Below are 15403 nucleotides of genomic sequence, written 5' to 3'. Positions count from 1 at the left end.
TTGGAATCCTCTTGTCATTGTTGTCCATGGAGGTGTTAGCAGATGAGATAACTAATTAGGTGCTTTCAGATTCAACAAGCAGAAACACAACGTCTGACAGCTTGCCTATTCTGCCTCATTGGCTACACTTGCTTTCCTTCCCAACCCTCCCTGGCATCGTCTGCCCAGGGAGTAATCTGCCCTGCATCACCCATAATACTACTGCATCTCTGTTAGCCAGTTTATCCAGGGCTATTCCAATCAATTAAAGATTTAAAGAGGGGGAATCTCCAGTTGTTAGGAAGCAAATATTCAATCCTGAAATTGCTGGGTTTAACAGACCTAGTACACTGGAAAAATGGGTTACTCTTATTTATGTGCAGTATAGTCCCTGATGGTGCAGCCACAGACCAGGGTGGCTTCATCCTAAACCTGCTGGAGGTATGAACTCTGTTCTCTGCTGCCATTACTAATGGATGTATCACTGGTTATGTGGCCATGTGAACACAGTTCATGCAAGCTGGAATTAAAAGCTATCCATTAATTTTGTATGGCTATGGGGCTGCTTTTGGTGAGACTGAGAGTTTTTACACTGTTAAACATTGATTCAGACAGACTCAGACAGGACTCTTGCATTTTTTTAGGAAAATTATTTCTTGCTGCTTACACTAGATTCCGTATTAACAGGAGCTTTTAAAGTAAAAGACTTGAAATTACTATTGCGACAACTTCAAAATATAGGTGCTTAATCCACACAGAGTTAACTAATGTCTTCCCTGTTTTTTATGTTAAACAGCAACATATACAAGTGTACAAAGATTACTGCAGTGATGGTCTTTACCGAAGAAGCACTCTTAATCTGGCAGTTATTTCATCCTGGTTATGCTACCCCCAAAAGATACGGTAAAATAAAAGGGATCCACGTAATGGCAAAAATGACTGGATGTCAAGGATGGAAATAGAGAGCAAGATGGGAGATTTAAAAAGATGATGACAACTTGAAGACCTGTTTACACGGGAACACTCAGGAAAAAAAATTGAAGTGAACAAATATGGGAATTTAAAATGATGAGTTGAATTACATTGAATCACTGTGTAAATACTGTTACTCAAAATATAAGTGGCTTTCCCTTGGTTTATCTCCATTTACTTTGGAAGCAAAGTGAGCTAAATTGTATTAAGGCCATTTTAATTCTGAATGTGTATGTCCATACAGGGATTTAATGTAGTATAATTTATCCATTTTAACATTGTAGATAAACTAATCCGTTAAAATTTAATTAAAACATCCATTTACTTCAGATCAACTTTCCTGACTATCTACCTGTAGATGAACCTACAAACAATGTGAAGAACAGTGGAGAGAAAGATGAACAGAAGAGCCCTATTCTCACAATAATACAGCACAGATCGTACAGTGAATATGAGATACGTATAAAAATCCTTAATGGAAATGCCTTTTTGCAGAACACACAGTGAGCATAAGGAAGTTAATACCACAGTAATATTACTGAGGCCAGAAGTTTATCATCTTTGAGAGGATTAAGTATCCATAATGAGAATGTCCACAGTTACACTACATAAGATAAAGAGATTATAAGGTTTCAGAATAGATATATTATTTACTGAGGGGATTAGGAAGATGTCTTCCCTGTTGACAGACGCATCAGTGATTTCATCTTCCTCTGACATATATAGTACTGATTACAGAATCTGATAGGGTTTTGGACTAGGTGAACAGCTGTCTAACAGAAATATTCCCAATATGAACATCTTAATGTTTCTGGTCAAGATTTTGCACATATAAGGTTCCCTAACAAAACTGTGGGGAATAAAAATGAACTTCAATGAAACATAAATTCCACCTAATTTGAGCCGAGTAAATTGTTAGATCAGGATTAAGAAGCGTTAGAAGAACAAAAAATTTTTAGGTCTTGTTCACTTTTCCAAGCTTTTAACCCATGCTGTGCTTTCATCACATCTCCTTTTCCTATGGCAAATTTGGGTCCTCCCTGTATTTTCCTAGTCTGAGATGGAGGAGGAGATAGGAGATGCATTTTTGCATGTGCAAAACTCTAGGTTGGTTTAGACAAGTTGTGTCATGAGTCCCAACAATAGCAAAGACTTGCAAGGAGATGTGTACTTTTCTTCCTCTTTGCTGGCTGTTTTTTTCAGAAGTAAAACTTCTTTTCTGATCGCTCAGTTCTCATACAATTTCTGAGAAATGCTCATCTTAGATTTATAACATACAGTCTGATGACATCGAAGCCCATCAGTGGTGGTGTCCTTGCCCAGCAGTTCCTTTTTATTCATGCATAAAAGGATGGGATGTGGCATCTAACCCACATGCCAGTGCTGGTGAAAGCCAGTAGTGTGCATGTGGCTATGCTGATTGACAAAGCTGGGTTTTGGCTAACATACTTTGGGCTTGCTCTAGTTTTAGAAGTGTTACTGGGATATGTGCATGACAAACACCCCTCACCCTACCCCCAGCTCTTAACGGATATAGCCATACCTATAAAAACATGAGTGCAAACTCAGTTATATCAATGAGAAAGTCTTCTGCTGTAATTTGTTTCATTCAGTGATTAAATATAAGCTGTATCAGCTTAAACTTTTATTTACCAAAGATGTAGCTGTACCAGCAGGTCCTTTTAAGTTTAGGCAAGCCCTTTTTTTCGCTTGAGGGGTAGGAGGTGGCAAATGAGAAGGAGAATTAGGTTTTTGGCAAGCCTGGCTATGCTGAGATGGCTGAATATTTGTCTGTCGCAGTTCTCTGTAGGAGTTCACTGTGCTCAGCAAAGGCAGCAAAATGCCAGGTGCCATAGCTGCCACAGTTCAGAGTTCAGCACCATAGTGAAAACATTGATTTACCTCCACATCCTCCTCAGCAAGGGTTGACACAGCGTGTGTGACAGAGATGCAAATCCTGCAGCGCACTGTTACCAGAATTCAGCTGACCACAGGTTGGAAGATGTTCCTCAGTGTCAAGCTGGTTTAAAGCAGTGGTAGGTTTTAACTGATGTGTCAGGTACAGTCCCTGCTCCTAAATATTTGGTAGGAGGTAAACAGAAACAGATGGTTGGTTGAGGAGGTGAGAGGCGTACACATTGTTAATTTGTACAGTGGTCCAGTTCTCATCCTAAGGCACATGAGATCTGGGCTCTTTTCCCAGCTCTGCAGCAGGCTTTCTCTGACACACATGACAGGTCAGTTTGAATGGAATTAAGGTAAAATAGGTCCTACTTTACTGTGTGTATGTTTAAAATAGATATCCTAAGCACAATTAACTTCAAAAGAGGGAAACCAGCACTTTGGAGGGGTAGTCCATCTGACATATTTTAAATGTGTTGTGCAATTTAAATACATTAAGATTTTGAGGCACTTGGGTAATTCTATACTTGAACTATATAAGCATGCATCTTGGACCATAATGACATAATGCTAATAGCCATCTTTATGTCCTTCCTTTACGACCTGTGACTGTGGTAACTGTATTAGCAGAAGAATATGAGAGTAGTCCTAGAATGGGAAAAACACACAATATACATTTCCATAAATATTAAAAGATCTGATAGCAAACAGCAATTAAACAGCCTGTATACTTTCCTGTGGCTGTGACTCTATCACTCATTACTGTCACTCCCTGGAGTTTGCTAGCACTGAGCTAGCTGCTCGGCTGCCTTTCAGCAGAACAGGAAACTTCAGGTTAGCTGATACTCCAGGTGTGTGTATAATTTCCCAAAGTGCTGACAGCTCTGCTTACAATTAGTGGTAATGGCAGTGATCTTACTGGCATTTCCTTTTTACCACAGCTCTGCTGGGGAAGGGGCTTGCTGTCATTGAGAATGGCTAGTGGTCAGGGGGAGAGCATGGCAGAGCCAGTCAGGCTCATGGGGGAAGAGCTGGCCAGGAGCATTTTGGCAAGTGGCAGCCAGGAAGAGAAGTTCATTTGAGTTAGGTCTGCTAAAGTCTTGGAGTCAAAGTGTGGAGATATAGCAAGACTGTTAATAGAAGTTTTTAATAGCAGAACTGGGTTTTGCGCTGCTTGAAACCAGACTTTTCAACAGGGCTTATTAAATACATGTCGTGCTTTTCCATATGAATATGTAATCTAGGCCACTTGGAGTAAGTGTGGCTTTTTAGAATGAAACTGTTTAAAACAACCCAGCAGTGGTGCCAGTGGCTAGCAGGAGCTTCTGAGTTGAGACCTCCAGATATATTTGAATTTTTTCAGCCCCTAGAAGAGGCAGTAGCAAATATAAGCTACCCTTTTTCTAGTGCTTTGTGCTGAGCAGGTTTCTTCTGTTCTTTTTTTGCTGTGTGGAATGAAAGGCCCAGTATTGGAGACCAGGGCAGTGTGAAAGATTGGGCTCTAACCTCATTGCTGTACTTAACACAAAATGTCCATTCAGGAGAGGCAGCTGGACATATCTCAAGAAATAACATCCCAAGAAACCGAAATTCCCAAGGAAAAAAAAATACTGCCTCAGGGCTACCTGCTTGATTGAAAGAAGAAAAATTAATTTTCTTAGAATTTTTTTTTAAATAGGCTTTGTACTCAGAGTTTTGTCAGAGTAACCCTAGCCATTTTTTTGGTATGTTTCTTTCTTGTTCTAAAATCCTTCAGAGGACTCCTCCTTTAAATGCCCTGATCCAGTCCTGTGCAAGGCAGGAAAGTTTCTAATGTTGTGTTATCGCTCGTGATATAATGTCTTACTCAGTGGGCATCTAGAGTCGGTTAATATCTCTGCATGCAATTGCCTGCTTAATCTTAAAAAAAATAAAGAGGGAGGGGGGGGGTGTGCCGAGAAGCAACACATACATACTCTGTGCCTGAATGCATATTTGCTTGTGTGTGTATTTAGAGTCATGTATGTTTTTAAGCTAAGAAAAGTGCTTTCTGTTCTCTACCAGCCAAATTCCTGGTACTCTTTCAACCTTGTTTGATTAAAACAGCCTTTAACCTTTGCTTGAATACCTGTTTCTTAAAGCAACCTATAATTCATCCCTGCAACAAGATTAGGAGAATTTAGGGTGTGACAAAATTGACATGTAACTGCCTGGAAACCTCGGGGGAAGGAGAAAGGAGGAAAGATGATTGAAACATGGTGAGTGTGAAGGCAGAAGTTGTGGGGCTGGAGTCTTGTTGCAGGACTGGCTAGGGAGCTGGCACAAGTGATTTCCAGGCGTGTTGTTTATACGAGACAATTCTATCTCTCTTTCACTTGTGTCAGCTTGCACCCAGAGAGACCTGCTAAACTTTCAGGCTTTTCTTTCCTTCCATGAGAGGAGTGGGGGAGGGCTTGGAGGGACCTTGTCATCCTCTCTGCCTCCTGCTATAAATTCACTTGGACTGTCACCAGTTTGTTCCTCTGTCCCAACCAATGTAAAACTCTGTCTTCACCTTGCCCCCTGCCTGTATGTGCTTGTCACAGATTAGCAGCATTTGCTCTTGACCTTTTTTCATGTTTGTTCCTCTTTCCAGTGCCTATTACAGTTAGTGGCTGATTTGTGGACTGTAATTTTAATACCAAATCGTAAGTGCAACATGTTGAGTGGTCTGGTTTGGAAGGACTGTGAACAGCAAATGGCTCTGCCATCAGTGCGAACTGCCTGGTGCAGGGAAGTCAGAGGGAGCTTGTGATTTCTGTTTATTCAAATTCTCACTCATTTCTGCTTTAGTTTGATTTATTTGGTGGTTGGTTTTGTGGGGGTTTTTTTGTTCTTCATAGTGTTTATCGGCAGGTTTCCTTTCGGGATGTTCTTTGCCTTGTGTGGGTGATGAGTTAGCACGGCACAGCGTGTGACTGTGCGATGTTGCTTTGTCTGTGTCCAGGACAGCGATGGCAAAATGGTGTCATGTGTGTCAGAGCCAGCACCTTGCGCTGGTGTCAGCAGTGAATGAACAGTGTCCCTGGTCTCAGTCACTCCTGTCCACCCTGCTGCCACCCATTCCACAGGCTGAACAGGCCTTTGGGACAGGTATATCATCCTCACTGTTGGGAGCTGGGATTGTGGCCCATAGCATGGCTGAAGCAACAAAAGATGGGGCTCTTCTGAAGTTACTGCGATGTTCTTTTAAAATTTGTTTTACAGTAATGCATAGTGTCTGATTCTAGTGTGTATGCACACAAATACTAAGAAATCACTCTTCCCTTAAGTCACTTTCGGTTTAAATAAACAAGGCAGGCAGTCTGAAAGAGATGACTGGGAGTCAAAATGGAGCAAGGAAAGCTGACCAGACCAGTATATTGCACAAAAGATGGGGCAGAGCTGAGATTCGGTATCTGCCTCCCTGGGGCTTTTACCTCATGATCATCCTTCCTCCTTCCATTTCCTTTTCCTCTGAACTGAAGATTAATTGTGCATTGAAATCGTAACAAGAATTCGCGGTGTAAGAATCTAGCAAACGGAAGGGAAGAAATCCTCAAGGAAATTAGCAGTCCATGAGCATTGTCTGTTCCCCAGATATAAATGACTAGGAACTTCCCAGCCAGGGAATATGTTTTCCCTTTCTTTCCTCTGCAGCTTGCATTGTCCCTAGCTAAGCATATCGTAGCATGCTTGTCTCCAAGTCCAGTCCTCTTTTGCAGAGCAGAGATCCCATTTACCCTTTGCGCATTAATGCCCGACCCCCATGCTTAACAAATGCAGAAAATACCTACTTGTTCTCCAGTTAGAAAATAAGTAAAGGCAACCATTGTAACTTTCCAGCACCCCAGTCTGCTTTTGCTCTTCCCAGCTTGTGACAGAAAATGGTTTCTGAAACAGATTGCACAGTGTAAGGATAGGAGATAGAGTATGAAACAAAGATAGTTGACTGCAGCAAAAGAGATCTGAAGCAGGCATTAGGAACAACTTTCCAGCTGTTTTGAGTGCTGGAGACTTGTGGGATCTCTGTAGTGTAACATTTTTAAGCAAATCAGACAGTCATCTGCCAGCTGGTTGTGCCGCAGGGTGAGGAATAAACTGGAGGTTTCTAGAGGTGTTTTTTCTAGCCCTGTTTTCTTATGTTATTGGTAGTTCTTTCAAAAGCATATTTCTCATCTTTCCTGGAGGTGAAGAAAGATTACTGAGTGCTTAGTCCTCCTCTGTAAAGCTTCCACCAGTGGAATTTGGAGGATAGTGAGCACAGTGGTGAATCTAAGCCAATCTGTTCAGGCCAGGAAGCACATTCTCTGTGGAGCTCTGGAGTCTTAGGTGAAGCTGGATCTTACCTCTGAGCTTGTTAGCAAAAGGCTTGATGCAGACTAGCTGTTTCTGGAGAGGTAGAAGGAAAACAACCAGGAAAAGGCAGAAACCTTGTCTTTAGAGGACTGTTGAAGGCTGTGCAAAATTGTTGACTGGTCCTTCCAGATAGCTTCTTTCTGCCAGACATGCTTGTGACACTAATCCCAACAATTAAAGTACTTTCTATCTCTTCAGTGTGTATAGTTGGGGATAGTGAATGAGCTTCATGTCTACCACCCCTTCTGTTTTCTCAGTGCCTCTTGGCTTTTTCATGTCTCTTCTGCATTGCGTCAGTGCCTCCTGGCAAATTCTGTCTGCGTTTGTCTCTCAGATAGAGCCAAGTCTGCATCTGGCCTTGAGAAATAATAAATTTTGTTCTGTCAGGAGGAGAGGCCGGGACAATCCAGTTGAGATTTGAACCTGTAGTTCAAGGTGGTTTAGGGATTTCATATCACTTAACCCATCCCTTCCAGGTGTCACTTGTGTCTGACATGTAACTTGGACTGGAGGAATTAGTGGAACAGATTGCTAAGTGCTCTAGAAGAAAGTTACGAGACAAACCTGTGTCTTTAAAGAGAGTGCCTTCTAATAAATGTTATCTGCAGAGAAATACACCAGCCCCTACATAAGTAGTTAATGTTACTGCTTCAGTGTTGGCTTATAAAACAACTTTATCACCTCTAGGACGATAATGATTAACAAACTGATTTACAAGGGTGGGGTCACAAAGCCATTTGGCAAATTTAGCTTGTATCGCAGTGGCAGTGATACAGAACCTGAGTTTTACAGTATCTTCGCCACTTTACCTGGAATACTAAATCCTGGTGGTGGGGCTCTTAAGCAGAACAATAGCAACGGATACTCCTCTATGAGGATAATAACCAGGGTTTCCTAATGTGCTTCTGGTACATGAGGAGATCACAGGTCCAGGTCTGAGGATTCAGGAGAGTTGGGGACATTTTTAGCTCTCTTCTCAGTGTTTATTCACTGATCACTTACCCACAGTGAAGTGACAATGTTCCTAGATGTGCTGTTACATGATGCCTCTGGTTGTTGTCTGTCCCTTCTGTCAGAGCTGGCTGAATATACAGATGGGGGTAGATTTCTCTTCATTCTCTTAGATTCTAGATAGCTTCTGTAAAAATATCCTTCATCTATTGATTCTCCATTATCTTGTATAAGATAATAATATAAGAAAATACAATAATACAAGAAAAAAACACTTTTTTGTTTAACTGCTTCTGATTTTACTTTCATTATCATATGTTGGAAATTACTCAGACTAGCAAATTTAATCTAACAATTATTCTAATCCGGAAACCCTTTATGTTGTTTAACACCCTGTGACACTTTTCAGAATTTGTACTTCTAAACCTTGGCAGTTTCTCACATCGAACAGAACAGTGTACCTGAAAGCTTGAGAAGCTGCATCCCCTTTACTGCCTGTCTTAACAGTCCTCATGTAGGTGATCAAAGGTATTTATGATCTTCATGATATGTAAACATCTATTGCACTTTTAGAATTTGATAAAAATGCACAGACAGGATAGGAGGTTTGATGACCCTCACTCAAATTCACAACATAGACTCCTATGGGGATGGGTGTCTTACCCCTTTACCTTTTACTTCTTAGCTAGCATTGCTGACAGGAGCCCTGCCTGCAAAACAAACACTCACTGCCCTGAGAAAAGTCTGAAAACTGTACTGTTTTTTCTCTCCTGTCCAGAAAGTTCATCACATCTGATTGATTTCAGTGTTGATTTATGTGGCCATGATGCAAAGCTTAGGTGTTTCTGTGGACCTGGTGTAACAGGTGGGCAGAAGGCTATGGAGGTGTTACTAGAAAAAACAGTGGATTACAGCTGACTCATTTTTTCCTTCTGTTTCCACACATTCCCCCTCTAGTTCTCCCTAAAGCCCTTCCTCTTTGGGAATGACACAGTCTGAGTTTGGAGGGGACTTCCATGCTTACCTTGTCTAATCAATATTTGACTGCTTTTCAGTGACGCCCAGTCAGAGACTTCTGTTAGGTCTTTTCTAATTTGATCAACTATCAGGGACTGGAACAAACTAACTAATTTTGTATTAGGGTTTTTTTTGTGCTTTTTTTTTTTTCATAAAATGATAGAATGGTTTGGGTTGGAAGGGACCTTAAAGATCATCCAATTCCCACCCCCCTGCCATGGGCAGGGACACCTTCCACTAGCCCAGGTTGCTCCAAGCCCCGTCCAACCTGGCCTTGAACCCTGCCAGGGAGGGGGCAGCCACAGCTGCTCTGGGCAGCCTGTGCCGGTGTCTCACCACCCTCACAGGGAAGAATTTCTTCCTTATATTTAATCTAAATCTACCCTCTTTCGGTCTAAAACTGTTACCCCTCATCCTATCCCTACACCCCCTGATGCAGAGTCCCTCCCCAGCTTTCCTGCAGCCCCTTTCAGTACTGGGAGGCCGCTGTAGGGTCTCCCCAGAGCCTTCTCTTCTCTGGGCTGAACACCCCCAACTCTCTCAGCCTGTCCTCACAGGGGAGGTGCTCCAGCCCCCGATCATCTTTGTGGCCTCCTCTGGACCCGCTCAAGCAGGTCCATGTCCTTCTGATATTGGTGCCCCCAGAGCTGGACACAGCACTGCAGGTGGGGTTTCATGAGAGCGGAGTAGAGGGGAAGAATCCCCTCCCTCGCCCTGCTGGCCACACTGCTCTTGATGCAGCCCAGGACACGGTTGGATTTCTGGGCTGTGAGCGCACATTGCTGGCTCACAGTCAGTTTTCCATCCACTAGTACCCCCGAGTCCTTCTCCTCAGGGCTGCTCTCAATCCACTCATGGCCCAGCCTGTACTTGTGCTGGGGATTGCCCCGACCCATGTGCAGGACCTTGCCCTTGGCCTTGTTGAACTCCATGAGGTTTGCACGGTCCCACCTCTCCAGCCTGTCCAGGTCCCTCTGGATGGCACAGCCCTTCCCTCCAGCATGCTGCCCTCACCAAACATTTTTGGTTTTGTTCTGTTTTCCGAACAGAAAGTTATTACAAGCCAGAAGTTCAGGTTACCATCTCTGTGGGTTAGAACTCTCAACAGAAACAAGAAGTTCTGCTATTGTTACCTTGGCCACTTTTTTAGTTTGGTTTTCAATATGAAAACATGTATTTTGCAACACTGTGCTCACTACAGGGATCTCCCATGGGATTAGTTTATGCAACCCTCCTTCCTGCTGGTAAGTATGTTCTCATACAAGGAGTCTTCGTTGACTGAAAGGGGAAGACAAAGTGACTTCTCTTTGCTGTGTGTAATGGGCTGGGGTTTTGGACTCTGTACTGTGCTGCATGGGGGAGAAGGTTTAGGGGCAAGGCTAGGACTGGGGAGTGGGGGCCTTCAGAGGTGGACTTCTACCAGCATTGTGCTCAGTCCAGAGAGTTCGGGTGAGGGATTGTGTCAGGACAGAGCTATGAGCTCAGCATGTGTCAGAGGTGAGGGGACTGCCTGACTCTCCTGCAGTGCAAGGCAGCGTCATGGGCTCAGAAATGTGTTGTGAAGGTAGGGGACAGAAATACCAGTGAGAGTCCCCTGGGCAACATGTGCTGCTCCTGGAAGCTGTTTGTGGGCAATGGTCCTGTTGTGCATGTAGTGGGCCACTGAGGAGGATTTCTCTGCTTATGGAGGATGCTGTGGTCTATGGCCTTTCCAGTCCTTATTCTCTGGAGACAGGTGGCTGCCTGCTTATTTCTGAAAACATCACCTTGATAGAGCAAGGGAACTATGAGTAACTTCCAGTCTTTGGATAGAAGGATCAGGAAACCTCTGGGGGCCAGCAGCCTGCCTGACAAGTAGTTAGTTAAACTTTGACTGATCGCACATTGCCTTCATGATCATATTAATGTGATGTATCCAGAGGGATTTCAACTCATACCATAGACCCTGCTGCCTTTTAGATTTTCTGTCTTCCTACTGTATCAGGAAAAACATAACCCAGTACATGTGTGTTGTGTCTTCCTGCTGCCCAAGGCTCTCGCAGCTGTTGCCAACACTGGCTTGTCAGCAAGTTGTTCAGCAGTCCCCGTATTTGTCCCCCACCTCACTCATAAGGAGCATAATTGTTTCTTTGGATATATACTGCTACCCAGCTGAACAGCAGCACAAAGATATACAGAGGAGAAAGTTTGATTTACCTTTATTGATAACTTTGACTTATATGAAAAGCATCTGTTCTAGAAATAATCTAAAATAATTGTCCCAAGACCCCTTTGGGATGTTTTCAGATACTATGTACCCCTTCAGTTTCTGCCACTGCTGCAGACAAGTCTCTGCCTTCCCCTCTTTCTTGCCAATCCCATGTTGGCTTTCCTGAGCCGGGCACAGGAGGCTGGGCAGTGGGGCAGGTTGCTGCTCCTGCTGACTCTCCTGGCTGCTCCCCTCTCCAGCAGCCCCAGCACCTGCAGCTGTGGTCTGACCAGAGGGATGCTCTCTGCAGTGTGGGCAGGGAGCCTGTAAGAGAGACTCCTCCAAAACACAGTTTGTCCTGTTCAGGGTGGGACATATGTGGCAGTTAGTGTAAAAAGCAGTGTTCGTTTTGTTGGTTTAAATTGTAAGTGCTTTGAGGGCAGGGCTTGTCTTTTATGTATGTACATGTGGGTGTGTATTTTTATACAATTCTGAATGTGAGCCACGCAGTTGGGAGCTGCAGTATGCAAAGCCACAGCTTTCTGTCCAGTGGTAGCTTAGGAAAGTGTTTTTCCAGATCCACAGAGGTGGACAGTGATTCTGATCTGAACACTGGGGCTATTCAGAGACACAACTTGCTTTGGGCCTCCGAACACAAGTATTTTACTCCCATTGTCACCAAGTAGCGTACCCCGATATATTCCAGGTGCAGCAGTGGCAAGCTAACTGTAAGAGCATGGCCCCATGTTCAGAATCCTTTTGGGATGGGTTCCTTGACTAGTTTAGGAAGAGAAAGCTGCATTTGCACCCTCCATCAATTGATGACCAGGATGCCATCATCAATCACCTCAATTTTGGACAGTGAAACAATTGCTTGTACTACAAAGAATTTGGAATAGAAATCAGACCTTGATCTTCATGTGTGCTGTAGGTAGAAGCAGCAAAATTTTGTTTCAGGCTTGATGCTTTTTGTTTTTTTTTTTACAAGGCAGAAATATATTTTTAAGCATTTGCACATGCATGTTGAAGTTGTATAATGTTACAGGGATAAGCCAATGGTGAAATTTTTGGTTTCTGTTCCTTTGGCATACTCTTAACTTAGTTTTGTGCTAAATTTCCACATTTCTTATGAAATGTGATGGACTGTTCTGCAGCTTATAGTGTGTGATTTCACAAGTTTCTCTGTTTTATAAACTTATTTTGTAAACTGAAATATCCTTAAGAAATGTTTGGGTCAAAACTTTGCAGTGACTCCAGCAGGACGTGTGCTGCGTTGGACTGCACAGGGGCTGTGGAGTCTCTGTCACTGAAAGGCTTTAGTAACAGGTACAGCTGTGAAGAATGACATAGATGTTACCAGCTCTGCCAAGATGGCCTCTTGAATTCCTCCCCCCCCCCCGATTTCCCTGATATCTGGATAATGCATTACATTTGTTTAACATACTTCTGTTCCTTATTCGTTTTGTTTCCTTGAAACTCTAGATTGGATTCCAGCATCAACTGGGAGAACATCCTGGTACTGCCAGTGTGGTTCTGGGATGTCTAAACTGACCAACCCTGGGCCTCTGGCTGTCACAAGAGACACAGTCTCTTAGTCACAGGAGAAGTTTTGACACCTGTGATTACATGGCCTATGCTCCTTTTCACAAGCCATAAAACAGTCACTGGGGAAGTGTTAGCCTGAAACTTCTCTTGAGGACAGCAAGTAGAAATCTTCCCTTTAGCTTGCCAGGGTAAATGGAGATGAGGATTTTATTCTTATTAGTTACAAATGAGGGAAGGCTGCAAGGAAAAGTCATATGTTGTGCACAGCCTTGAGGTCTCTGATGAAACAAAATGACACAAAATTTACAGATGCTAAAAACAGTGATAACATCAGTTTGATGTTGCATTTCGTCTTCCTCCTATAATACAGTAAAATGGCCTGTAATTCACATTGCAAAATTGGCATGCATGGCTCTTTGAAGATATCATCTTCATTGTATGCCTGCAGTGGCCAGAGTTACAAGCCAACTTACTACAGTGCTATGATGAGCTACACAAATAAATAAATAAATAGGGACAAATAACACCAGCTTCTTGGGGGCAGCTGCCCACTCTCAATCTGTCTTGCTTAGGGTGTGAACTTTTCAGCATAGGAAACCTTTTGTGCCTTGTACAGACTTAAATTGACCCCTGGGTCTTAGAAAGGTAATAGATTATGTTAATTTTGTTTATTGCATTATATAAAATGTGATTTTAATTCAGAGATTTAACTTTTAAGTCCTTGATGACAGTGACATTAGTACAGACTTAAAGAGTTCGCGGTTCTGTCTTAGCCTGTCATTTTAAGCTGAGCTCTTGTGACCTATCAGAGGTGGTTGCTGTAGTATGAAAATGCCTTGGAAAATACGTATATATTGTGGTGTATTTGTTATCTGTGTATGTGTATTTCATCTGTTAGTGCTAAAGGGCTTTTTGGAGGGTGATCGTAGCCGTGTCACTAGCTGAGTGGCTTCACTGTTTCTTTCCTCCTGTTTATTGAATACTATCAGTATTCGTGTCTTTGCCCTACTCCCAGTTTGTTTAGCTTTCAGACCCTCTTTAACTCTGGTGTCTGCAATCAAAAAATTTGTCCCTTAACATGAAAAACAAAACCCAGCCTAGGGGAGCTAAACTAACTTCTGACCATCTGTTAGAAGGTTAGTAATATCACTGCCTTGAACTATGGCTTCATTTTCATACTTCATGGAGCAGCTTCTCTGCATTGTTTATATTCTGGCTGAAGGGGATCTTCCTATACCAGGATGCAATAGGAACGTCATTTTTCCTCTAACATGAGCAGATGTCCTATCTGCAGTACTAGCAATAACATTGCCGCTTCCTGTTGTTGCAGATGTTGTTAGCAGGCTAGAGCTGAAAGCAAGGAGATTCAGCCCGTGCCATTCAGTGTCATCATCAAAGCTACCTATGCACCTCCTTTTGCACGTGTACTCTTTAACGGTGGCGCTCTCAGCTAGCGGGCTGGAAGTTGCCCCGGAACACAAATTTATTGCCTTTCTACTTCACATAGGGGAGGAGTGCTTCCAAAATCTCTGTTGTTCTTCTCTGCCTTGACCTTTGCTTTCTCTAGATTCGTTTACACTAAACCCAAATTACAAGTAGTGTGTTACCATAATTAGGGAAGGGATGCCTGAACTGAATGAATCTGGTACACATTTAAGTGTAAATCTCCTCACTCTTAGGTTTCAGGGCCTGTGCAAGTCTTCAGTCAGCAATTATTGCATTCTCTTTCCTTTTTATAGAAAGTCACTATCAAATCCCGTGACACAATTCTATCAGAAATCTGGCAGGCTGCCATTCAGACCACAGGAAGCCCAGGAGAGAAGAATATATACACTTAGGGCCTTATTCCATCTTCATTATTCCCTACACCAGCAGAATTCCTTAAAGTCTCTGGAAGTTTGATCTGAATGGAAAGTATTTCGCCTGAATAGCACCCCTTATTGAGGCATTGTGACCAAGTCACAAATTTAGATGAGTGTTGTGGCTAGCAGTTCAATCTATACTGCATGGCTGTTTTTTCACACTAACACAGGGAGTGCTAATCGCTTCTAAGGGTCTAGCAGGATTGTCTGGCAGTGAGGGACTTCTCGATTTGAGAGCTGGACACTGAGGGGAAAAAACCCAGTTCCTATTCAAGACTTTATCTGAGAATGTATTCATTTTGGCAGTGAAGGGAATATTGTATTTTAATGGTTTTCAATGGGAAACACAGTCTTAATAAAGAGGAAAGCCAGGGTTCTGTTCACAAAAAATATGCAAAAAACCTTGTGCATTGGAAGAAAAGGAACAAAGAAAAAACCTGCAATTTGTGCATAAAAAATAACAAATTAAAATCATAAATGTAAGGCAGTATCCATAGCTGTCAGGTGATAATATGGAAGTCTTAAACTCTTCCTATCTACTTCTTTGTGCCTTAGTATATGAATGCATTGTTGTAGTTCAAATGACTACTGATCTTGTATGTTATTGTCATATAGAGACTTACAGAGAATT

At 42.7% G+C, this 15403-nt stretch overlaps 1 protein-coding gene across 4 annotated transcripts in view; it reads left to right on the top strand.

Annotated features, from left to right (window-relative positions):
* The window catches only part of PLEKHM3 (pleckstrin homology domain containing M3), a 114471-nt gene that overhangs the window by 59439 nt on the left and 39629 nt on the right, over positions 1 to 15403 (top strand). The window contains exon 8 of one of the 4 annotated variants that reach the window (XM_074911201.1): positions 776 to 1030. The exons of the other annotated variants lie outside the window; for them this stretch is intronic. Within the exon in view, the coding sequence (XP_074767302.1) occupies positions 776 to 886 (111 nt within the window). The 3' untranslated portion in view covers positions 887 to 1030. Of the gene's footprint in view, positions 1 to 775; positions 1031 to 15403 lie in introns of those variants that run through there. 4 annotated transcript variants of the gene reach the window in all.

The sequence above is a fragment of the Athene noctua genome, chromosome 7 (genome assembly GCF_965140245.1).
Source record: "Athene noctua chromosome 7, bAthNoc1.hap1.1, whole genome shotgun sequence".
Classification (NCBI taxonomy): domain Eukaryota; kingdom Metazoa; phylum Chordata; class Aves; order Strigiformes; family Strigidae; genus Athene; species Athene noctua.
This window is presented reverse-complemented; position numbering and strand designations above follow the sequence as displayed.